Source organism: Salvelinus alpinus, chromosome 6 (genome assembly GCF_045679555.1).
Source record: "Salvelinus alpinus chromosome 6, SLU_Salpinus.1, whole genome shotgun sequence".
NCBI lineage: Eukaryota > Metazoa > Chordata > Actinopteri > Salmoniformes > Salmonidae > Salvelinus > Salvelinus alpinus.
This window is the reverse complement of record NC_092091.1, coordinates 89,826,002-89,852,816: the sequence shown is the minus strand read 5'-3', so window position 1 is coordinate 89,852,816 and position 26,815 is coordinate 89,826,002. Positions and strand designations below refer to the sequence as shown.

Below are 26,815 nucleotides of genomic sequence, written 5' to 3'. Positions count from 1 at the left end.
CAGACCGAGGGTGACTGACCGTCATCTTGAACTTCTTCCATTTTCTAATAATTGTGCCAACAGTTGTTGCCTTCTCACCAAGCTGCTTGCCTATTGTCCTGTAGCCCATCCCAGCCTTGTACAGGTCTACAATTTATCCCTGATGTCCTTACACAGCTCTCTGGTCTTGGCCATTGTGGAGAGGTTGGAGTCTGTTTGATTGAGTGTGTGGACAGGTGTCTTTTATACAGGTAACGAGTTCAAACAGGTGCAGTTAATACAGGTAATGAGTGGAGAACAGGAGGGCTTCTTAAAGAAAAACTAACAGGTCTGTGAGAGCCGGAATTCTTACTGGTTGGTAGGTGATCAAATACTTATGTCATGCAATAAAATGCAAATTAATTACTTAAAAATCATACAATGTGATTTTCTGGATTTTTGTTTTAGATTCCGTCTCTCACAGTTGAAGTGTACCTATGATAAAAATGACAGACCTCTACATGCTTTGTAAGTAGGAAAACCTGCAAAATCGGCAGTGTATCAAATACTTGTTCTCCCCACTGTATCTGCAACAGATCTCCTTCACTCCCCTCCATTGCTTATTCTACCTCCATCCTACCTGTCCCAGTTTGTAGTCCATGTTTCCCATCTCTCTCCCTCCATCCTACCTGTCCCAGTTTGTAGTCCATGTTTCCCATCTCTCTACCTCCATCCTACCTGTCCCAGTTTGTAGTCCATGTTTCCTATCTCTCTCCCTCCATCCTACCTGTCCCAGTTTGTAGTCCATGTTTCCCATCTAGCTCCCTCCATCCTACCTGTCCCAGTTTGTAGTCCATGTTTCCCATCTCTCTACCTCCATCCTACCTTTCCCAGTTTGTAGTACATGTTTCCCATCTCTCTCCCTCCATCCTACCTGTCCCAGTTTGTAGTCCATGTTTCCCATCTACCTCCCTCCATCCTACCTGTCCCAGTTTGTAGTCCATGTTTCCCATCTCTCTACCTCCATCCTACCTTTCCCAGTTTGTAGTACATGTTTCCCATCTCTCTCCCTCCATCCTACCTGTCCCAGTTTGTAGTCCATGTTTCCCATCTCTCTCCCTCCATCCTACCTGTCCCAGTTTGTAGTACATGTTTCCCATCTCTCTACCTCCCTCCATCCTACCTGTCCCAGTTTGTAGTCCATGTTTCCCATCTCTCTACCTCCCTCCATCCTACCTGTCCCAGTGTGTAGTCCATGTTTCCCATCTCTCTACCTCCCTCCATCCTACCTGTCCCAGTTTGTAGTCCATGTTTCCCATCTCTCTACCTCCTTCCATCCTACCTGTCCCAGTTTGTAGTCCATGTTTCCCATCTCTCTACCTCCCTCCATCCTACCTGTCCCAGTTTGTAGTCCATGTTTCCCATCTCTCTCCCTCCATCCTACCTGTCCCAGTTTGTAGTCCATGTTTCCCATCTCTCTACCTCCCTCCATCCTACCTGTCCCAGTTTGTAGTCCATGTTTCCCATCTCTCTACCTTCCTCCATCCTACCTGTCCCAGTTTGTAGTCCATGTTTCCCATCTCTCTACCTCCCTCCATCCTACCTGTCCCAGTTTGTAGTCCATGTTTCCCATCTCTCTACCTCCCTCCACCCTACCTGTCCCAGTTTGTAGTCCATGTTTCCCATCTCTCTACCTCCCTCCATCCTACCTGTCCCAGTTTGTAGTCCATGTTTCCCATCTCTCTACCTCCCTCCATCCTACCTGTCCCAGTTTGTAGTCCATCTCTACCTCCCTCTATCCTACCTGTCCCAGTTTGTAGTCCATGTTTCCCATCTCTCTACCTCCCTCCATCCTACCTGTCCCAGTTTGTAGTCCATCTCTACCTCCCTCCATCCTACCTGTCCCAGTTTGTAGTCCATGTTTCCCATCTCTCTACCTCACTCCATCCTACCTGTCCCAGTTTGTAGTCCATGTTTCCCATCTCTCTCTCTGTGTTGATCTGGAGTAGGAGTTTCTCATGGCTGATCAGTGTACCTGCTGAGACACACAGAGAAACACACTGTTCATTAATTACTAGGACCATGAGGACCTTCTGAACCAGCACAGCTGAATGGATCTGACCCCAGGATGACACTACTAGAAACAACCAGGTCTACCTGGTGAGACAGCAGACAGGGAGGGGACCAGGTGTGTTACCTGGTGAGACAGGGAGGGGACCAGGTGTGTTACCTGGTGAGACAGCAGACAGGGAGGGGACCAGGTGTGTTACCTGGTGAGACAGGGAGGGGACCAGGTGTGTTACCTGGTGAGACAGCAGACAGGGAGGGGACCAGGTGTGTTACCTGGTGAGACAGCAGACAGGGAGGGGACCAGGTGTGTTACCTGGTGAGACAGGGAGGGGACAGGGTACCAGGTGTGTTACCTGGTGAGACAGCAGACAGGGAGGGGACCAGGTGTGTTACCTGGTGAGACAGCAGACAGGGAGGGGACCAGGTGTGTTACCTGGTGAGACAGCAGACAGGGAGGGGACCAGGTGTGTTACCTGGTGAGACAGGGAGGGGACAGGGTACCAGGTGTGTTACCTGGTGAGACAGCAGACAGGGAGGGGACCAGGTGTGTTACCTGGTGAGACAGGGAGGGGACAGGGTACCAGGTGTGTTACCTGGTGAGACAGCAGACAGGGAGGGGACCAGGTGTGTTACCTGGTGAGACAGGGAGGGGACAGGGTACCAGGTGTGTTACCTGGTGAGACAGCAGACAGGGAGGGGACCAGGTGTGTTACCTGGTGAGACAGCAGACAGGGAGGGGACAGGGTACCAGGTGTGTTACCTGGTGAGACAGCAGACAGGGAGGGGACAGGGTACCAGGTGTGTTACCTGGTGAGACAGCAGACAGGGATGGGACAGGGTACCAGGTGTGTTACCTGGTGAGACAGGTAGGGGACAGGGTACCAGGTGTGTTACCTGGTGAGACAGGTAGGGGACAGGGTACCAGGTGTGTTACCTGGTGAGACAGCAGACAGGGATGGGACAGGGTACCAGGTGTGTTACCTGGTGAGACAGCAGACAGGGAGGGGACAGGGTACCAGGTGTGTTACCTGGTGAGACAGCAGACAGGGAGGGGACAGGGTCCCAGGTATGGTAGGGGTGGTGTGTGTGTACGTTGTCTCTCTTAGACACCATGGCCTGGATCTCTCTCTCCACCGCTCCTCTGATCACTGACAACTTCCTGCCAAACCTGACGGGGAGACAAGACCAACGCAATGTCAGGAAGAACTAGGTCACCTGTCAATAGGAATATAGTATGAGGGGAAAAGCCATTCTAGAAAGTGAGACAATCTGAAGTCTGTGGTATTTTAGGCTTTTGTTGCTTGGTGTGGGTGTGTATAATGGGTAACCTGATAATTGGGTCAGAATTACAGACAGAGCCCAGAGAACATGAGTCGAAGTAGAAACCAGAATTGGGGTAAATAACTACCGGTCTGATGTTCAGATGTTGTTGTCGGTTGTAGGAAATAATAACGGATACATTGTGTAAACAGAGTACAAGAGAAAAGCTGGGTCGGAGCCTGAAAGAACGACGGCCATCTTGTAATTTGAGTTAGTAAAAAAAGTAATTTCACTGTACTTGTGCATGTGACATTAAGACTTGAAACTTAATATGTGCGTACCGTGTGTGTATGTGTACCGTGTGTGTGTGTGTGTGTACCATGTGTGTACCGTGTGTGTGTGTGTGTGTACCGTGTGTGTGTGTGTACCATGTGTGTGTGTGTGTGTGTGTACCGTGTGTGTGTGTGTGTACCGTGTGTCCAGGACTTTAAGGGTCTTGTTTCTAGGCTGTTGTTCCAGACAGGAGACAGCAGGGTTCCCAGCAGTAGGGAGAGTCATGGCACTCAGAACCAGAGAGGTGATGGCCTGCACTGCTAACACATTCAACTGGGTCCGCTCCAAGTCCTCCTGTTCAACACACAGAGAGACAGAGAGGTGATGGCCTGCACTGCTAACACATTCAACTGGGTCCGCTCCAAGTCCTCCTGTTCAACACACAGAGAGACAGAGAGGTGATGGCCTGCACTGCTAACACATTCAACTGGGTCCGCTCCAAGTCCTCCTGTTCAACACACAGAGACAGAGAGAGACAGAGAGAGAGAGAGAGAGGGAGGGAGGGAGAGACAGACAGAGAGAGAGGGAGGGAGGGAGAGAGAGAGAGGGAGGGAGAGAGAGAGAGAGAGAGAGAGAGAGAGAGAGACACAGAGACACAGAGACAGACAGACAAATACCATTGTAAATCCAACCAATATCTATGCTTATTTATTTTCCCTTTTGTACTTTAACCATTTGTACATTTTTACAACACTGTATATAGACATAATATGAAATTTGTAATGTCTTTATTCTTTTGTAACTTATGTGAGTGTAATGTTTACTGTTCATTTTGATTGTTTATTTCACTTTTGTATATATTACTTGCTTTGGCGATGTTAACACGTTTCCCATGGCAATAAATTGAATTAAATTGAGAGAGAGACAGAGAGACTGAGACAGAGAGAGAGAAACAGACAGAGAGAGAGAAACAGACAGAGAGAGGTGTGTGTGTGTGTGTGTACCTCCTGTTCCCTCTCCTCCTCCTGGTCCATAGAGATGGGTTGAGTGACCAGAACTCCCAGCAGTGTGGCCCAGGTCTCTTCAAACTGGGTCCTACTGCTCCAGCCTGAACACCACACATGTTCATACGACAGGTTATAAACACTTAAAGGACCAGTCTAACAGTCTACTGTAGATATGGAATAGACCTCTATAACAATGACGTAACAGGTTATAAACACTTAAAGTATTAGTCTACTGTAGATATGGAATAGACCTCTATAACAATGACATAACAGGTTATAAACACTTAAAGTATTAGTCTACTGTAGATATGGAATAGACCTCTATAACCATGACATAACAGGTTATAAACACTTAAAGTATTAGTCTAACAGTCTACTGTAGATATGGAATATACTTCTATAACCATGACATAACAGGTTATAAACACTTAAAGGATCAGTCTAACAGTCTACTGTAGATATGGAATATACTTCTATAACCATGACATAACAGGTTATAAACACTTAAAGGACCAGTCTAACAGTCTACTGTAGATATGGAATAGACCTCTATAACAATGACATAACAGGTTATAAACACTTAAAGGATCAGTCTAACAGTCTACTGTAGATATGGAATAGACCTCTATAACCATGACATAACAGCTTATAAACACTTAAAGGATCAGTCTAACAGTCTACTGTAGATATGGAATAGACCTCTATAACAATGACATAACAGGTTATAAACACTTAAAGGATCAGTCTAACAGTCTACTGTAGATATGGAATATACTTCTATAACCATGACATAACAGGTTATAAACACTTAAAGGATCAGTCTAACAGTCTACTGTAGATATGGAATATACTTCTATAACCATGACATAACAGGTTATAAACACTTAAAGGATCAGTCTATCAGTCTACTGTAGATATGGAATAGACCTCCATAACCATGACATAACAGGTTATAAACACTTGGACATCTCACCCAGTGTGTTGATGCGATACAGGAACTCCCTGAACACGTCTTTCTCCTGAAGGAACTCCACGGGGATCTCAGGCAGTGTGGTGCCAAACTCTCCCCCCGGCCGAGGGGACCAGCCCAGCTTCCACACCTACAGAGGTTACACACAGACCCGTTACAGGGGACCAGCCCAGCTTCCACACCTACAGAGGTTACACACAGACCCGTTACAGGGGACCAGCCCAGCTTCCACACCTACAGAGGTTACACACAGACACGTTACAGGGGACCAGCCCAGCTTCCACACCTACAGAGGTTACACACAGACCCGTTACAGGGGACCAGCCCAGCTTCCACACCTACAGAGGTTACACACAGACACGTTACAGGGGACCAGCCCAGCTTCCACACCTACAGAGGTTACACACAGACCCGTTACAGGGGACCAGCCCAGCTTCCACACCTACAGAGGTTACACACAGACACGTTACAGGGGACCAGCCCAGCTTCCACACCTACAGAGGTTACACACAGACACATTACAGGCTGTAATAACTGGGCTTTACAGGGGAACTACACTGGAGGGGGGGGGGGGGGGGGTCGCAAAACATAACTGTGCTTTACAGGGGAACTACACTGGGGGGGGCAAAAAATAACTAGGCTTTACAGGGGAACTACACTGGGGGGGGCAAAAAATAACTAGGCTTTACAGGGGAACTACACTGGACACGGAACTTTAAAAAGTGTTCCCTGGCACCAGTCGCAAGTTGTTATAGGTGAAAATAGAAGCAGAAGGCTTTTGGCCGAGCAGCACGAGTCACTGGCAGACTAGACTACACTGGCAGAGCCCTTGTTTCATTGAAATGCTCTGCAAACAACTCACACAGTGACTGACCGGGGGGGGGACTCTAGTGTAGCTGTTGACCAGTGACTGACCAGGGGGGGGACTCTAGTGTAGCTGTTGACCAGTGACTGACCAGGGGGGGGGGGCTCTAGTGTAGCTGTTGACCAGTGACTGACCAGGGGGGGGACTCTAGTGTAGCTGTTGACCAGTGACTGACCAGGGGGGGGACTCTAGTGTAGCTGTTGACCAGTGGTAGTCTGGACAGACTGATGATGATGTTTCGGAGCATCGGCGTGAGGAAGGCTGGGATTCCGCTGTTTCTATGGTGACCCAGAGACAGAACGCTCTGGAGACCCTCCACCAGCTCAGCCATGATCTCACAGGACCGTCGCTCACACACGTCTGGAACACACACACACACACACACACACACACACACACACACACACACATTAGAGAGAACACATCTAATGCACATTAAAACACAGCAAGACAACAGACTGTATTAGTAGCCACTAGCCAGAAGACTTAACAATGATGAAACACGTTATAACTCACTGAGACTGACTGACTAGAATGATAAGACAATGGAAACACACAACAACTATATTACTTACTGTCAGTGTTTGGAGAGTGGACCTGGTCTGAATCACTGTCTGACCCGGTGGTTCTCTTCCTCTCTGGATGTAAGAGATGGTCACCTGGACCCACCGCCACTAGAGAGGAGAGAGGAGAGAGAGAGAGAGAGAGAGAGAGGAAAGAGAGTGAGAGAGACAGAGAGAGAGAGGGAGAGGGAGAGAGAGGAAAGAGAGAGAGAGAGCGAGACAGACAGAGAGAGAGAGGGAGAGAGAGGAAAGAGAGAGTGAGACAGAGAGAGAGAGAGAGAGAGAGGCAAAGGGAGGTAGAGGAGAGAGAGTTTAATAGTTTATTTGAATGTGTAATAAAACATTGGCAGCAGAGGAAAAGCCTAGAAGTCATTTAGACAATAAGGCCTGAGGAGGTGTGGTATATGGTCAATATACCACGGCTAAGGGCTGTTCTTAAGCACGACACAACACAGAGTGCCTGGATACAGCCCTTAGCCGTGGTATATTGGCAATATACCACAAACCCCTGAGGTGCCTTATTGCTTTAATAAACTGGTTAGCAACATAATTAGAGCAGTAAACATCAATGTTTTGTCTGATATACCACAGCTTTCAGCCAATCAGCACTCAGGGCTCAAACCACCCAGTTTATAAATACGGTTTAGTCACGGTCACACCACATGCAAATCCACTAATAGTGGCCAGGTTCATTCCCTCTGTCCTTCACACACTAACCTGCAGTGATGAGGAGTCGTAGACAGTGTATGACGGAGCAGGTGTGTGTTTTGTACTGGGCTGTAGACAGAGTGTTCCAGACACAGGGTTGTTGCAGGGCCAGACACAGACAGGACAGTGCCCCCTGCAGGTCAACACTCAGAGGAACACTGTCCTGAAGAACACGCCAGACCACCAACTAGAGAGAGACACACCGTGAAGCAGGGTTTATTCTGGATCAAAAAGAGGCTTAGGTGGTGGGAGAGAGGGCCCCCCACCCATCTTGGCGGTGTAGAGAAATGTTCAACGTTTTAAGGAAATTTCCTGCAGTTCTAGAAATGTCTCCATGGAGATGAGAGAAAATGGTGCCGTTTTAAAAAGCTACTGTTGGTCAATGATATGCATGTTGCCATGGGTGATGCTGTGTCCTTCAGCTCAAACATAACAACTAAATCCATAGCGCTAAATTCACCGTTTTTTTGGGGGGGGGGGGGGGGGTATTTCAGTTCTCCCTGACCGTCTAACTTTTATTTAGGTGATTTTTATTTCTCAAAAGACGATAATATTACCAAATATATAAAGTCCATTATCTCTTCTACATACTCTATATCTGGTTTAAGCGGTTTATACATTGAAACGTTTTCCCTAAAAGCAACTAAAAATAAATAATGTTTTACACTGTTTGGACATTGCGCCCGCCCGCCCGCCCGCCCCCCCAAAAAACCCAGCTTAGTCAAGTATTTTCTCATTGGCCAGTGAAAGGGTCAAGGGTTAGAGGTCAGGGATTATAAACTTCTTACCTCGGTAGCCATGGTGATGAAGGTGGTGATGAGATGCTGTTTGTCTTCAGGGATTTGTAGAGGGGAAGGAAGCTGACCCACACACAGCAGATACTGAGACAGCGCTCTACACAGAGACATCACCCGCGGGTAGAGTCCAGCCTCACCTAGAATACACACACAGCAGATACTGAGACACAGCTCTACACAGAGACATCACCCGCGGGTAGAGTCCAGCCTCACCTAGAATACACACACAGCAGATACTGAGACACAGCTCTACACAGAGACATCACCCGCGGGTAGAGTCCAGCCTCACCTAGAATACACACACAGCAGATACTGAGACACAGCTCTACACAGAGACATCACCCGCGGGTAGAGTCCAGCCTCACCTAGAATACACACACAGCAGATACTGAGACAGCGCTCTACACAGAGACATCACCCGCGGGTAGAGTCCAGCCTCACCTAGAATACACACACAGCAGATACTGAGACAGCGCTCTACACAGAGACATCACCCGCGGGTAGAGTCCAGCCTCACCTAGAATACACACACAGCAGATACTGAGACATCACCCGTGGGTAGAGTCCAGCCTCACCTAGAATACACACACAGCAGATACTGAGACACCGCTCTACACAGAGACATCACCCGCGGGTAGAGTCCAGCCTCACCTAGAATACACACACAGCAGATACTGAGACACAGCTCTACACAGAGACATCACCCGCGGGTAGAGTCCAGCCTCACCTAGAATACACACACAGCAGATACTGAGACAGCGCTCTACACAGAGACATCACCCGCGGGTAGAGTCCAGCCTCACCTAGAATACACACACAGCAGATACTGAGACACAGCTCTACACAGAGACATCACCCGTGGGTAGAGTCCAGCCTCACCTAGAATACAGACACAGCAGATACTGAGACACAGCTCTACACAGAGACATCACCCGTGGGTAGAGTCCAGCCTCACCTAGAATACAGACACAGCAGATACTGAGACACAGCTCTACACAGAGACATCACCCGCGGGTAGAGTCCAGGCTCACCTAGAATACAGACACAGCAGATACTGAGACACAGCTCTACACAGAGACATCACCCGCGGGTAGAGTCCAGCCTCACCTAGAATACACACACAGCAGATACTGAGACATCACCCGCGGGTAGAGTCCAGGCTCACCTAGAATACACACACAGCAGATACTGAGACATCACCCGTGGGTAGAGTCCAGCCTCACCTAGAATACACACACAGCAGATACTGAGACACCGCTCTACACAGAGACATCACCCGCGGGTAGAGTCCAGGCTCACCTAGAATACAGACACAGCAGATACTGAGACACAGCTCTACACAGAGACATCACCCGCGGGTAGAGTCCAGGCTCACCTAGAATACAGACACAGCAGATACTGAGACATCACCCGCGGGTAGAGTCCAGCCTCACCTAGAATACACACACAGCAGATACTGAGACAGCTCTACACAGAGACATCACCCGCGGGTAGAGTCCAGGCTCACCTAGAATACAGACACAGCAGATACTGAGACATCACCCGCGGGTAGAGTCCAGCCTCACCTAGAATACACACACAGCAGATACTGAGACAGCTCTACACAGAGACATCACCCGAGGGTAGAGTCCAGGCTCACCTAGAATACACACACAGCAGATACTGAGACACAGCTCAACACAGAGACATCACCCGCGGGTAGAGTCCAGGCTCACCTAGAATACACACACAGCAGATACTGAGACACAGCTCTACACAGAGACATCACCCGCGGGTAGAGTCCAGTCTCACCTAGAATACACACACAGCAGATACTGAGACAGCGCTCTACACAGAGACATCACCCGCGGGTAGAGTCCAGCCTCACCTAGAATACAGGTGAGCGTCAGACATTTGAGTCTTTATGAATGTGACCAGGTCCACAGTTTAATCAGGTAACATCACAGTGTGATGTAATAATGGTACAATCTGACCAGGTCGACAGTTTAATCAGGTAACATCACAGTGTGATGTAATAATGGTACAATCTGACCAGGTCGACAGTTTAATCAGGTAACATCACAGTGTGATGTAATAATGGTACAATCTGACCAGGTCCACAGTTTAATCAGGTAACATCACTGTGTGATGTAATAATGGTACAATCTGGCCAGGTCTACAGTTTAATCAGGTAACATCACAGTGTGATGTAATAATGGTACAATCTGGCCAGGTCCACAGTTTAATCAGGTAACATCACAGTGTGATGTAATAATGGTACAATCTGGCCAGGTCCACAGTTTAATCAGGTAACATCACAGTGTGATGTAATAATGGAACAATCTGTCCAGGTCCACAGTTTAATCAGGTAACATCACAGTGTGATGTAATAATGGTACAATCTGACCAGGTCCACAGTTTAATCAGGTAACATCACAGTGTGATGTAATAATGGAACAATCTGACCAGGTCCACAGTTTAATCAGGTAACATCACAGTGTGATGTAATAATGGAACAATCTGGCCAGGTCCACAGTTTAACCAGGTAACATCACAGTGTGATGTAATAATGGAACAATCTGGCCAGGTCCACAGTTTAATGAGGTAACATCACAGTGTGATGTAATAATGGTACAATCTGGCCAGGTCCACAGTTTAATCAGGTAACATCACAGTGTGATGTAATAATGGAACAATCTGGCCAGGTCCACAGTTTAACCAGGTAACATCACAGTGTGATGTAATAATGGAACAATCTGGCCAGGTCCACAGTTTAATCAGGTAACATCACAGTGTGATGTAATAATGGTACAATCTGGCCAGGTCCACAGTTTAATCAGGTAACATCACAGTGTGATGTAATAATGGAACAATCTGGCCAGGTCCAGTTTAATCAGGTAACATCACAGTGTGATGTAATAATGGAACAATCTGGCCAGGTCCACAGTTTAATCAGGTAACATCACAGTGTGATGTAATAATGGTACAATCTGGCCAGGTCCACAGTTTAACCAGGTAACATCACAGTGTGATGTAATAATGGTACAATCTGGCCAGGTCCACAGTTTAATCAGGTAACATCACAGTGTGATGTAATAATGGTACAATCTGGCCAGGTCCACAGTTTAATCAGGTAACATCACAGTGTGATGTAATAATGGAACAATCTGGCCAGGTCCACAGTTTAATCAGGTAACATCACAGTGTGATGTAATAATGGAACAATCTGGCCAGGTCCACAGTTTAATCAGGTAACATCACAGTGTGATGTAATAATGGTACAATCTGACCAGGTCGACAGTTTAATCAGGTAACATCACAGTGTGATGTAATAATGGTACAATCTGGCCAGGTCCACAGTTTAACCAGGTAACATCACAGTGTGATGTAATAATGGTACAATCTGGCCAGGTCCACAGTTTAATCAGGTAACATCACAGTGTGATGTAATAATGGAACAATCTGGCCAGGTCCACAGTTTAATCAGGTAACATCACAGTGTGATGTAATAATGGAACAATCTGGCCAGGTCCACAGTTTAATCAGGTAACATCACAGTGTGATGTAATAATGGTACAATCTGACCAGGTCGACAGTTTAATCAGGTAACATCACAGTGTGATGTAATAATGGTACAATCTGGCCAGGTCCACAGTTTAATCAGGTAACATCACAGTGTGATGTAATAATGGTACAATCTGACCAGGTCCACAGTTTAATCAGGTAACATCACTGTGTGATGTAATAATGGTACAATCTGGCCAGGTCCACAGTTTAATCAGGTAACATCACAGTGTGATGTAATAATGGTACAATCTGGCCAGGTCCACAGTTTAATCAGGTAACATCACAGTGTGATGTAATAATGGTACAATCTGGCCAGGTCCACAGTTTAATCAGGTAACATCACAGTGTGATGTAATAATGGAACAATCTGGCCAGGTCCACAGTTTAATCAGGTAACATCACAGCGTGATGTAATAATGGAACAATCTGGCCAGGTCCACAGTTTAATCAGGTAACATCACAGCGTGATGTAATAATGGAACAATCTGGCCAGGTCCACAGTTTAATCAGGTAACATCACAGCGTGATGTAATAATGGAACAATCTGGCCAGGTCCACAGTTTAATCAGGTAACATCACAGCGTGATGTAATAATGGAACAATCTGGCCAGGTCCACAGTTTAATCAGGTAACATCACAGCGTGATGTAATAATGGAACAATCTGGCCAGGTCCACAGTTTAATCAGGTAACATCACAGCGTGATGTAATAATGGAACAATCTGGCCAGGTCCACAGTTTAATCAGGTAACATCACAGCGTGATGTAATAATGGTACAATCTGGCCAGGTCCACAGTTTAATCAGGTAACATCACAGTGTGATGTAATAATGGTACAATCTGGCCAGGTCCACAGTTTAATCAGGTAACATCACAGTGTGATGTAATAATGGTACAATCTGACCAGGTCCACAGTTTAATCAGGTAACATCACAGTGTGATGTAATAATGGTACAATCTGGCCAGGTCCACAGTTTAATCAGGTAACATCACAGTGTGATGTAATAATGGTACAATCTGGCCAGGTCCACAGTTTAATCAGGTAACATCACAGTGTGATGTAATAATGGTACAATCTGGCCAGGTCCACAGTTTAATCAGGTAACATCACAGTGTGATGTAATAATGGTACAATCTGGCCAGGTCTACAGTTTAATCAGGTAACATCACAGTGTGATGTAATAATGGTACGATCTGGCCAGGTCTACAGTTTAATCAGGTAACATCACAGTGTGATGTAATAATGGAACAATCTGGCCAGGTCCACAGTTTAATCAGGTAACATCACAGTGTGATTTAATAATGGAACAATCTGGCCAGGTCCACAGTTTAATCAGGTAACATCACAGTGTGATGTAATAATGGAACAATCTGGCCAGGTCTACAGTTTAATCAGGTAACATCACAGTGTGATGTAATAATGGTACGATCTGGCCAGGTCTAAAAGACTCAATCTGACGTACAGCGGGGAAAGGCTTTTAGTTGCCAGATCCTCCCATTTCTCAGCACAGCCCAGGATTCGAACCAACAACCTTCCCGAGTTACTCTTACCATAGACGATAGCCAGTTGGTCCCAGTAGGGCTCGGCCGGGTCAGGTTTGGCCGGCGGCAGGAAGGAATGGTGTGGAACAGGAAGTAGTTGTGTGACCTCGCTCAGATGATCCAGGGTCACGGCCAGGGCCGTCTCCAATAGCAACGACCCCTGACCCCGGGTTAACCTCTGAACCCCCAGACTCAGACACGGACAGAGGAGAGACAGGTTGAAGTCCTGGTGGAGAGGGAGAGAGAGGGAGGTAAGTGTGTGCTTTGAGGGATAAGATGGGGTAGTTTGGAGTGTGTGTGTGTGTGTGTGTGTGTGTGTGTGTTACCTTGCAGGTCATGATGGTAGAGAGGTCGTCAGGAGGTAGTTTGGTCAGGAGTTCCGTTGTCTCCAGGAACGACCCGTCACCACGGAGACAACACTGGGACATCACCAAGGCAACATACCACTCCTGGAACAAGACATACACACGTTGAATATGATAGACACAAACACACATTTTTCTACAGCACACACACACATTGTATAAAACACACACACACACACACACACACATTTTTCTACAGCACACAAACACATTGTATAAAACACACACACACACACATTTTTCTACAGCACACACAAACATTGTATAAAACACACACACACACACACACACACACACACACACACACACACACACACACACACACACACACACACACACACACACACACACACACACACACACACACACACACACACCTTGTCAGCCTTGACTAGTTCAGGGGCAGGTGGCGGTTTCCCATCCAGGGGGTGTGATGTCACAGGAGGGGAGGGGCTGCTGGTGTCCTCGGCAACGGTGGCTCGGAACCTGTCCAGCAGGGAGTAGAACCTCTGGTGCCTAGCAACAAGAGGCAGGAAATGACATTACACAACATCACCAGCTTTTTGTTCTTGGACTCTGGAGCAGTGGAAACACGTTCTCTGGAGTGATGAATCACGCTTCTCTATCTGGCAGTCTGACGGACAAATCTGGGTTTGGCAGATGCCAGGAGAACGCTACCTGCCCCAATGCACAGTGCCAACTGTAAAGTTTGGTGGAGGAGGAATAATGGTCTGGGGAAAGGGAAGGGAAATCGTAACTGTACAGCATAACAATGACATTCTAGAAGATTCTGTGCTTCCAACTTTGTGGCAAAGGTTTGGGGAAGGCCCTTTCCTGTTTCAGCATGACAATGCCCCTGTGCACAGAGCGAGGTCCATACAGAAATAGTTTGTCGAGATCGGTGTGGAAGAACTTGACTGGCCTACACAGAGCCCTGACCTTAACCCCATCTAACACCTTCGGGATGAATTACAACGCCGAATGCTAGCCATACCTAATCGCCCAACATCAGTGCCCGACCTCACTAATACTCGTGGCTGAATGGAAGCAAGTCCCTGCAGCAATGTTCCAACATCTAGTGGAAAGCCTTCCCAGGAGAGTGGAGGCTGTTATAGCAGCAATGTTCCAACATCTAGTGGAAAGCCTTCACAGAAGAGTGGAGGCTGTTATAGCAGCAATGTTCCAACATCTAGTGGAAAGCCTTCCCAGGAGAGTGGAGGCTGTTATAGCAGCAATGTTCCAACATCTAGTGGAAAGCCTTCACAGAAGAGTGGAGGCTGTTATAGCAGCAATGTTCCAACATCTAGTGGAAAGCCTTCCCAGAAGAGAGGAGACTGTTATAGCAGCAAAGGGGGACCAACTCCATATTAATGCCCATGATTTTGGAATGAGATGTTTGACGAGCAGGTGTCCACATACTTTTGGTCAAAGTGGTTGTTCCACTGAATATCATAAGGTGAATGCACCAATTTGTAAGTCGCTCTGGATAAGAGCGTCTGCTAAATGACTTAAATGTAAATGTAAATGTAGTGTAGCTTTAACATAAGAAGCTAATGTACCTTTGAATGGAATGAAAGAGAAGAGGAGGATAGAAGGGGAGAAGAAGAGAGAGGAGAAGATAGGGAAGAGAGGAGAGGATAGAAGAGGAGAGGAGAAGAAGAGAGAGAAGCAGAGGAGAGGAGAAGAGATGAGGAGAGAGGAGGAAAGGAGAGAAGATAGGAGGAAAGGAGAGGAGACGAGAGGAGAAAAGGAGAGGAAAATAGGAGAAATGAGGAGGGGAGGAGAAGAAAGAGAAGCAGAGGAGAGGAGAAGAGGAAGGAGAGGGGAGAGGAGAGAAAAAGAGAGGAGATGAGTATTGTTACCGTTGAGCTAGTCCACTGATCTGAAGATATTCCTGGATTCTGTCCAGTTCCTCCACCGGCAGCTGGGCTATACTGTTCTATAGAGGAACAGAGAGAGAGAGAGAACAGGTTCAGATGGACTATACTGTTCTATAGAGGAACAGAGAGAGAACATGGACTATACTGTTCTATAGAGGAACAGAGAGAGAACAGGTTCAGATGGACTATACTGTTCTATAGAGGAACAGAGAGAGAACATGGACTATACTGTTCTATAGAGGAACAGAGAGAGAACAGGTTCAGATGGACTATACTGTTCTATAGAGGAACAGAGAGAGAACATGGACTATACTGTTCTATAGAGGAACAGAGAGAACATGTTCAGATGGACTATACTGTTCTATAGAGGAACAGAGAGAACATGTTCAGATGGACTATACTGTTCTATAGAGGAACAGAGAGAGAACAGGTTCAGATGGACTATACTGTTCTATAGAGGAACAGAGAGAGAACATGGACTATACTGTTCTATAGAGGAACAGAGAGAACATGTTCAGATGGACTATACTGTTCTATAGAGGAACAGAGAGAGAACATGTTCAGATGGACTATACTGTTCTATAGAGGAACAGAGAGAGAACATGTTCAGATGGACTATACTGTTCTATAGAGGAACAGAGAGAGAACATGGACTATACTGTTCTATAGAGGAACAGAGAGAGAACATGGACTATACTGTTCTATAGAGGAACAGAGAGAACATGTTCAGATGGACTATACTGTTCTATAGAGGAACAGAGAGAGAACAGGTTCAGATGGACTATACTGTTCTATAGAGGAACAGAGAGAGAACATGTTCAGATGGACTATACTGTTCTATAGAGGAACAGAGAGAGAACATGTTCAGATGGACTATACTGTTCTATAGAGGAACAGAGAGAGAACATGTTAACCTGGACTATACTGTTCTATAGAGGAACAGAGAGAGAACAGGTTCAGATGGACTATACTGTTCTATAGAGGAACAGAGAGAGAACAGGTTCAGATGGACTATACTGTTCTATAGAGGAACAGAGAGAGAACATGTTCAGATGGACTATACTGTTCTATAGAGGAACAGAGAGAACATGTTCAGATGGACTATACTGTTCTATAGAGGAACAGAGAGAGAACAGGTTCAGATGGACTATACTGTTCTATAGAGGAACAGAGAGAACATGTTCAGATGGACTATACTGTTCTATAGAGGAACAGAGAGAGAGAGAGAACATGTTCAGATGGACTATACTGTTCTATAGAGGAACAGAGAGAGAGAACATGTTCAGATGGACTATACTGTTCTATAGAGGAACAGAGAGAGAACAGGTTCAGATGGACTATACTGTTCTATAGAGGAACAGAGAGAACATGTTCAGATGGACTATACTGTTCTATAGAGGAACAGAGAGAGAGAGAGAACATGTTCAGATGGACTATACTGTTCTATAGAGGAACAGAGAGAGAGAACATGTTCAGATGGACTATACTGTTCTATAGAGGAACAGAGAGAACATGTTCAGATGGACTATACTGTTCTATAGAGGAACAGAGAGAGAGAACATGTTCAGATGGACTATACTGTTCTATAGAGGAACAGAGAGAGAACATGTTCAGATGGACTATACTGTTCTATAGAGGAACAGAGAGAGAACAGGTTCAGATGGACTATACTGTTCTATAGAGGAACAGAGAGAGAACAGGTTCAGATGGACTATACTGTTCTATAGAGGAACAGAGAGAGAACAGGTTCAGATGGACTATACTGTTCTATAGAGGAACAGAGAGAGAACAGGTTCAGATGGACTATACTGTTCTATAGAGGAACAGAGAGAGAACAGGTTCAGATGGACTATACTGTTCTATAGAGGAACAGAGAGAGAACAGGTTCAGATGGACTATACTGTTCTATAGAGGAACAGAGAGAGAACAGGTTCAGATGGACTATACTGTTCTATAGAGGAACAGAGAGAGAACAGGTTCAGATGGACTATACTGTTCTATAGAGGAACAGAGAGAGAACAGGTTCAGATGGACTATACTGTTCTATAGAGGAACAGAGAGAGAACAGGTTCAGATGGACTATACTGTTCTATAGAGGAACAGAGAGAGAACATGTTCAGATGGACTATACTGTTCTATAGAGGAACAGAGAGAGAACAGGTTCAGATGGACTATACTGTTCTATAGAGGAACAGAGAGAGAACATGGACTATACTGTTCTATAGAGGAACAGAGAGAGAGAACATGGACTATACTGTTCTATAGAGGAACAGAGAGAACATGTTCAGATGGACTATACTGTTCTATAGAGGAACAGAGAGAGAACATGGACTATACTGTTCTATAGAGGAACAGAGAGAGAGAGAGAACATGTTCAGATGGACTATACTGTTCTATAGAGGAACAGAGAGAACAGGTTCAGATGGACTATACTGTTCTATAGAGGAACAGAGAGAGAGAGAGAACAGGTTCAGATGGACTATACTGTTCTATAGAGGAACAGAGAGAACAGGTTCAGATGGACTATACTGTTCTATAGAGGAACAGAGAGAGAGAGAGAACATGTTCAGATGGACTATACTGTTCTATAGAGGAACAGAGAGAACAGGTTCAGATGGACTATACTGTTCTATAGAGGAACAGAGAGAGAGAGAGAACAGGTTCAGATGGACTATACTGTTCTATAGAGGAACAGAGAGAGAACAGGTTCAGATGGACTATACTGTTCTATAGAGGAACAGAGAGAGAACAGGTTCAGATGGACTATACTGTTCTATAGAGGAACAGAGAGAGAACAGGTTGTATATCTACCTGTAGTGTTTCCGCCAGCAGCATCTCCACCCTCCTGCAGGCCAGAGTATCGACCATACGAGCCAGGACTCTGAAAGGAGTGTTCAGGAGTTTGTCCACGTAGAGCATCAACAGGGAACCAGACTGGGACAGGTGAATCCCTTCTAGACACTGGAGAGTCTTCTTCAACATGGTGGGCTATGGGGAGACAGAGAGGAGAGAGGGAGACAGAGAGGAGAGACAGAGAGGAGAGAGAGGGAGACAGAGAGGAGAGAGAGGGAGACAGAGAGGAGAGAGGGAGACAGAGAGGAGAGACAGAGAGGAGAGAGAGGGAGACAGAGAGCGAGGGAGACAGAGAGGAGAGGAGAGACAGCTAATTAATGATTTAAGCGATTTCACCTTCGCACAGAAAATGATCTCTCGTCAGGACAGTGTTGTTCAGAGGAGCTAGCCAACAACACAGCCGACAACACAGCCGACAACACTGCCGACAACACTGCCGACAACACTGCCGACAACACTGCCGACAACACTGCCGACAACACTGCCGACAACACTGCCGACAACACAGCCGACAACACAGCCGACATCACAGCCGACAACACAGCCGACAACACAGCCGACAACACAGCCGACAACACAGCCGACAACACAGCCGACAACACAGCCGACAACACAGCCGACATCACAGCCGACAACACAGCCGACAACACAGCCGACAACACAGCCGACAACACAGCCGACAACACAGCCGACAACACAGCCGACAACACAGCCGACAACACAGCCGACATCACAGCCGACATCACAGCCGACAACACAGCCGACAACACAGCCGACAACACAGCCAACGACAACACAGCCGACAACACAGCCGACAACACAGCCGACAACACAGCCGACAACACAGCCGACAACACAGCCGACAACACAGCCGACAACACAGCCGACAACACAGCCGACAACACAGCCAACAACACAGCAGACAACACAGCTGACAACACAGCTGACACAATCACTTCAAACTGAAGCGGGAAAGACTGAAAATCAGCTGCACTTCATTTAGTTTTTACCTGTTTTCAACTGATATTTCTTTGTGTGTGAGAGAGTGTGTGTGTACTAACTGTAGCCAGGTTGTCACAGCGGGACTGTATAGCCTGTATAAACAGTCCTGAGGCGGCAGAGTTGCGGTGTACGGCACTGATGAAGTCCTGCACCGGAGGCTCATGGGAAAGGTTGATGAGGTCACGGACGTGGTTGACGATCAGCCAGGTCAGGTGCTCCGAGTCGTGCAGGTTCTGACACTACAGCGGGAGAGAGGAGGATTATGGGTAAGAGAAGGCAGTCAAGTGGAACATTCTGGAAAGGATGAAGAAGAACAAAGAGTCACAGCAGTTATAACGCTTAATAGCTACCCTGTTATAATGCTTTATAGGGACCTATAGTCTCACCACAGTCACAGAAGAGAATGAGTCCTCCCCTGTTATAATGCTCTATAATGCTTTATAGGGACCTATAGTCTCACCACGTAGTCACAGAAGAGAATGAGTCCTCCCCTGTTATAATGCTTTATAGGGACCTATAGTCTCACCACGTAGTCACAGAAGAAAATGAGTCCTCCCCTGTTATAATGCTCTATAATGCTTTATAGGGACCTATAGTCTCACCACGTAGTCACAGAAGAAAATGAGTCCTCCCCTGTTATAATGCTTTATAGGGACCTATAGTCTCACCACGTAGTCACAGAAGAGAATGAGTGCTCTCCTGTTATAATGCTTTATAGGGACCTATAGTCTCACCACGTAGTCACAGAAGAGAATGAGTCCTCCCCTGTTATAATGCTTTATAGGGACCTATAGTCTCACCACGTAGTCACAGAAGAGAATGAGTCCTCCCCTGTTATAATGCTCTATAATGCTTTATAGGGACCTATAGTCTCACCACGTAGTCACAGAAGAGAATGAGTCCTCCCCTGCGTACGATCTCTCTGTTACACATGGCCAGCCTGGCCTCGGGTCTCTCCTCCTCCACCCCTCCTGGGGAATGGGGGCTCAGCAGCTTGGTACAGGACAGACTCTGTCTCCTAGAGGTGGAGGGAGAGTGAAATCATTTAGGATTTGGTGCGTGTCCGCCCGTGCGTCTGTCCGGTCGTCCATCCTTGTGTGTATGTATGTCCGTCTGTCTGTGGTTTTATGTCTGTGTGAGTGAGAGACAGAGAGACCGAGAGAGACCGAGAGAGAGACAGAGAGAGAGAGAGAGACAGAGAGAGAGAGAGAGACAGACAGAGACAGAGAGACAGAGAGAGAGACAGAGAGAGAGGCAGAGAGAGAGACAGAGAGAGAGACAGAGAGACAGAGAAGAGAGAGAGAGGAGAGAGAGACAGAGAGAGAGAGGAGAGAGAGACAGAGAGACAGAGAGAGAGAGAGACAGACCTGGGTGTCTGGTGTACCTCTGAGAGAGACCTACCTGGGTGTCTGGTGTACCTCTGTCCACCAGCTGTAGTTGGTGTAGTTGATGATGAGGAGGACCTGGCACCAGAGTAGAACCAGCGAGGGGTGTGTGGTCACCAGGCAGCCCACCATGGCATTAAGACCCTCTAGGGGGTAGAAGACACCACCGACCCCTGGACCTCCACCCAGACCAGCCTCACCCTTCAGGAGACGGGTGGCTGCTGCCGTGATCCTACGGAACATGCCTGGCGGGAGGGAGGGAGTTCATATCAACATTCTAAACATTCATAAATATGTGTGTATATACAGTGGGGAGAACAAGTATTTGATAACCTGCAAAATCGGCAGTGTTTCCTACTTACAAAGCATGTAGAGGTCTGTAATTTTTTATCATAGGTACACTTCAACTGTGAGAGACGGAATCTAAAACAAAAATCCAGAAAATCACATTGTATGATTTTTAAGCAATTAATTAGCATTTTATTGCATGACATAAGTATTTGATAACCTACCAACCAGTAAGAATTCCGTCTCTCACAGACCTGTTAGTTTTTCTTTAAGAAGCCCTCCTGTTCTCCACTCATTACCTGTATTAACTGCACCTGTTTGAACTCGTTACCTGTATAAAAGACACCTGTCCACACACTCAATCAAACAGACTCCAACCTCTCCACAATGGCCAAGACCAGAGAGCTGTGTAAGGACATCAGGGATAAATTGTAGACCTGTACAAGGCTGGGATGGGCTACAGGACAATAGGCAAGCAGCTTGGTGAGAAGGCAACAACTGTTGGCACAATTATTAGAAAATGGAAGAAGTTCAAGATGACGGTCAATCACCCTCGGTCTGGGGCTCCATGCAAGATCTCACCTCGTGGGGCATCAATGATCATGAGGAATGTGAGGGATCAGCCCAGAACTACACGGCAGGACCTGGTCAATGACCTGAAGAGAGCTGGGACCACAGTCTCAAAGAAAACCATTAGTAACACACTACGCCGTCATGAATTAAAATCCTGCAGCGCACGCAAGGTCCCCCTGCTCAAGCCAGCGCATGTCCAGGCCCGTCTGAAGTTTGCCAATGACCATCTGGATGATCCAGAGGAGGAATGGGAGAAGGTCATGTGGTCTGATGAGACAAAAATAGAGCTTTTTGCTCTAAACTCCACTCGCCGTGTTTGGAGGAATAGAAGGATGAGTACAACCCCAAGAACACCATCCCAACCGTGAAGCATGGAGGTGGAAACATCATTCTTTGGGGATGCTTTTCTCCAAAGGGGACAGGACGACTGCACCGTATTGAGGGGAGGATGGATGGGGCCATGTATCGCGAGATCTTGACCAACAACCTCCTTCCCTCAGTAAGAGCATTGAAGATGGGTCGTGGCTGGGTCTTCCAGCATGACAACGACCCGAAACACACAGCCAGGGCAACTAAGGAGTGGCTCCGTAAGAAGCATCTCAAGGTCCTGGAGTGGCCTAGCCAGTCTCCAGACCTGAACCCAATAGAAAATCTTTGGAGGGAGCCGAAAGTCCGTATTGCCCAGCGACAGCCCCGAAACCTGAAGGATCTGGAGAAGGTCTGTATGGAGGAGTGGGCCAAAATCCCTGCTGCAGTGTGTGCAAAACTGGTCAAGAACTACAGGAAACGTATGATCTCTGTAATTGCAAACTAAGGTTTCTGTACCAAATATTAAGTTCTGCTTTGCTGATGTATCAAATACTTATGTCATGCAATAAAATGCAAATTAATTACTTAAAAATCATACAATGTGATTTTCTGGATTTTTGTTTTAGATTCCTTCTCTCACAGTTGAAGTGTACCTATGATAAAAATTACAGACCTCTACATGCTTTGTAAGTAGGAAAACCTGCAAAATCGTCAGTGTATCAAATACTTGTTCTCCCCACTGTATATATATATATAAATATATAAATGTATGTGTGTATATATATATATATATATATAAATATATAAATGTATGTGTGTATATATATATATATATATAAATATATAAATGTATGTGTGTATATATATATACATATAAATATATAAATGTATGTGTGTATATATATATACATATAAATATATAAATGTATGTGTGTATATATATATATATATATAAATGTATGTATGTATATCTCTAAATGTATGTGTGTGTATCTGTCCACTCACCACTCTTGAAGATGTGTATGAGACACATTAACAGAGTCCCCAGCTGTTGACAGTAGAACGTGTGTTGCTGTTCTGTCATGTCAACCTTCACCTGTCTGGTAGAGATGTCGTCTAACATCACTCCTACTAGCTGGAGTAGAAACCTGGAGAGAGGAGAGGAGACATCTAACATCACTCCTACTAGCTGGAGTAGAAACCTGGAGAGAGGAGAGGAGACATCTAACATCACTCCTACTAGCTGGAGTAGGAACCTGGAGAGAGGAGAGGAGACATCTAACATCACTCCTACTAGCTGGAGTAGGAACCTGGAGAGAGGAGAGGAGACATCTAACATCACTCCTACTAGCTGGAGTAGGAACCTGGAGAGAGGAGAGGAGACATCTAACATCACTCCTACTAGCTGGAGTAGGAACCTGGAGAGAGGAGAGGAGACATCTAACATCACTCCTACTAGCTGGAGTAGGAACCTGGAGAGAGGAGAGGAGACATCTAACATCACTCCTACTAGCTGGAGTAGGAACCTGGAGAGAGGAGAGGAGACATCTAACATCACTCCTACTAGCTGGAGTAGGAACCTGGAGAGAGGAGAGGAGAGGAGACATCTAACATCACTCCTACTAGCTGGAGTAGGAACCAGGAGAGAGGAGAGGAGAGGAGACATCTAACATCACTCCTACTAGCTGGAGTAGGAACCTGGAGAGAGGAGAGGAGACATCTAACATCACTCCTACTAGCTGGAGTAGGAACCTGGAGAGAGGAGAGGAGTCATCTAACATCACTCCTACTAGCTGGAGTAGAAACCTGGAGAGAGGAGAGGAGACATCTAACATCACTCCTACTAGCTGGAGTAGGAACCTGGAGAGAGGAGAGGAGACATCTAACATCACTCCTACTAGCTGGAGTAGGAACCTGGAGAGAGGAGAGGAGACATCTAACATCACTCCTACTAGCTGGAGTAGAAACCTGGAGAGAGGAGAGGAGTCATCTAACATCACTCCTACTAGCTGGAGTAGAAACCTGGAGAGAGGAGAGGAGACATCTAACATCACTCCTACTAGCTGGAGTAGAAACCTGGAGAGAGGAGAGGAGACATCTAACATCACTCCTACTAGCTGGAGTAGGAACCTGGAGAGAGGAGAGGAGAGGAGACATCTAACATCACTCCTACTAGCTGGAGTAGAAACCTGGAGAGAGGAGAGGAGACATCTAACATCACTCCTACTAGCTGGAGTAGAAACCTGGAGAGAGGAGAGGAGACATCTAACATCACTCCTACTAGCTGGAGTAGGAACCTGGAGAGAGGAGAGGAGAGGAGACATCTAACATCACTCCTACTAGCTGGAGTAGGAACCTGGAGAGAGGAGAGGAGACATCTAACATCACTCCTACTAGCTGGAGTAGGAACCTGGAGAGAGGAGAGGAGACATCTAACATCACTCCTACTAGCTGGAGTAGGAACCTGGAGAGAGGAGAGGAGAGGAGACATCTAACATCACTCCTACTAGCTGGAGTAGAAACCTGGAGAGAGGAGAGGAGACATCTAACATCACTCCTACTAGCTGGAGTAGGAACCTGGAGAGAGGAGAGGAGAGGAGACATCTAACATCACTCCTACTAGCTGGAGTAGGAACCTGGAGAGAGGAGAGGAGACATCTAACATCACTCCTACTAGCTGGAGTAGGAACCTGGAGAGAGGAGAGGAGACATCTAACATCACTCCTACTAGCTGGAGTAGGAACCTGGAGAGAGGAGAGGAGACATCTAACATCACTCCTACTAGCTGGAGTAGGAACCTGGAGAGAGGAGAGGAGACATCTAACATCACTCCTACTAGCTGGAGTAGGAACCTGGAGAGAGGAGAGGAGACATCTAACATCACTCCTACTAGCTGGAGTAGGAACCTGGAGAGAGGAGAGGAGTCATCTAACATCACTCCTACTAGCTGGAGTAGGAACCTGGAGAGAGGAGAGGAGACATCTAACATCACTCCTACTAGCTGGAGTAGGAACCTGGAGAGAGGAGAGGAGAGGAGACATCTAACATCACTCCTACTAGCTGGAGTAGGAACCTGGAGAGAGGAGAGGAGTCATCTAACATCACTCCTACTAGCTGGAGTAGGAACCTGGAGAGAGGAGAGGAGAGGAGACATCTAACATCACTCCTACTAGCTGGAGTAGGAACCTGGAGAGAGGAGAGGAGACATCTAACATCACTCCTACTAGCTGGAGTAGGAACCTGGAGAGAGGAGAGGAGTCATCTAACATCACTCCTACTAGCTGGAGTAGAAACCTGGAGAGAGGAGAGGAGAGGAGACATCTAACATCACTCCTACTAGCTGGAGTAGGAACCTGGAGAGAGGAGAGGAGACATCTAACATCACTCCTACTAGCTGGAGTAGGAACCTGGAGAGAGGAGAGGAGACATCTAACATCACTCCTACTAGCTGGAGTAGGAACCTGGAGAGAGGAGAGGAGTCATCTAACATCACTCCTACTAGCTGGAGTAGGAACCTGGAGAGAGGAGAGGAGACATCTAACATCACTCCTACTAGCTGGAGTAGGAACCTGGAGAGAGGAGAGGAGTCATCTAACATCACTCCTACTAGCTGGAGTAGGAACCTGGAGAGAGGAGAGGAGAGGAGACATCTAACATCACTCCTACTAGCTGGAGTAGGAACCTGGAGAGAGGAGAGGAGAGGAGACATCTAACATCACTCCTACTAGCTGGAGTAGGAACCTGGAGAGAGGAGAGGAGACATCTAACATCACTCCTACTAGCTGGAGTAGAAACCTGGAGAGAGGAGAGGAGTCATCTAACATCACTCCTACTAGCTGGAGTAGGAACCTGGAGAGAGGAGAGGAGACATCTAACATCACTCCTACTAGCTGGAGTAGGAACCTGGAGAGAGGAGAGGAGACATCTAACATCACTCCTACTAGCTGGAGTAGGAACCTGGAGAGAGGAGAGGAGAGGAGACATCTAACATCACTCCTACTAGCTGGAGTAGGAACCTGGAGAGAGGAGAGGAGTCATCTAACATCACTCCTCCTAGCTGGAGTAGAAACCTGGAGAGAGGAGAGGAGACATCTAACATCACTCCTACTAGCTGGAGTAGGAACCTGGAGAGAGGAGAGGAGAGGAGACATCTAACATCACTCCTACTAGCTGGAGTAGGAACCTGGAGAGAGGAGAGGAGACATCTAACATCACTCCTACTAGCTGGAGTAGGAACCTGGAGAGAGGAGAGGAGACATCTAACATCACTCCTACTAGCTGGAGTAGGAACCTGGAGAGAGGAGAGGAGAGGAGACATCTAACATCACTCATACTAGCTGGAGTAGGAACCTGGAGAGAGGAGAGGAGTCATCTAACATCACTCCTACTAGCTGGAGTAGAAACCTGGAGAGAGGAGAGGAGACATCTAACATCACTCCTACTAGCTGGAGTAGGAACCTGGAGAGAGGAGAGGAGAGGAGACATCTAACATCACTCCTACTAGCTGGAGTAGGAACCTGGAGAGAGGAGAGGAGACATCTAACATCACTCCTACTAGCTGGAGTAGGAACCTGGAGAGAGGAGAGGAGACATCTAACATCA

The 26,815-nt window shown here is 46.7% G+C and overlaps 1 protein-coding gene across 4 annotated transcripts in view; it reads right to left on the bottom strand.

Moving 5' to 3' along the window:
• htt (huntingtin) overlaps positions 1-26,815 on the bottom strand; it is a gene marked incomplete at its 5' end in the record, with an annotated part of 141,519 nt that overhangs the window by 12,491 nt on the left and 102,213 nt on the right. For all 4 annotated transcript variants that reach the window (XM_071408303.1, XM_071408304.1, XM_071408306.1 and 1 more), the window contains 18 exon segments: positions 1,911-1,996; positions 3,057-3,196; positions 3,761-3,915; positions 4,566-4,669; positions 5,542-5,668; positions 6,579-6,763; positions 6,979-7,077; positions 7,684-7,861; positions 8,463-8,608; positions 13,568-13,784; positions 13,885-14,007; positions 14,301-14,439; positions 15,786-15,862; positions 18,615-18,791; positions 19,718-19,897; positions 20,535-20,676; positions 21,060-21,288; positions 23,219-23,361. In XM_071408303.1, the coding sequence (XP_071264404.1) occupies positions 1,911-1,996; positions 3,057-3,196; positions 3,761-3,915; positions 4,566-4,669; positions 5,542-5,668; positions 6,579-6,763; positions 6,979-7,077; positions 7,684-7,861; positions 8,463-8,608; positions 13,568-13,784; positions 13,885-14,007; positions 14,301-14,439; positions 15,786-15,862; positions 18,615-18,791; positions 19,718-19,897; positions 20,535-20,676; positions 21,060-21,288; positions 23,219-23,361 (2,647 nt within the window).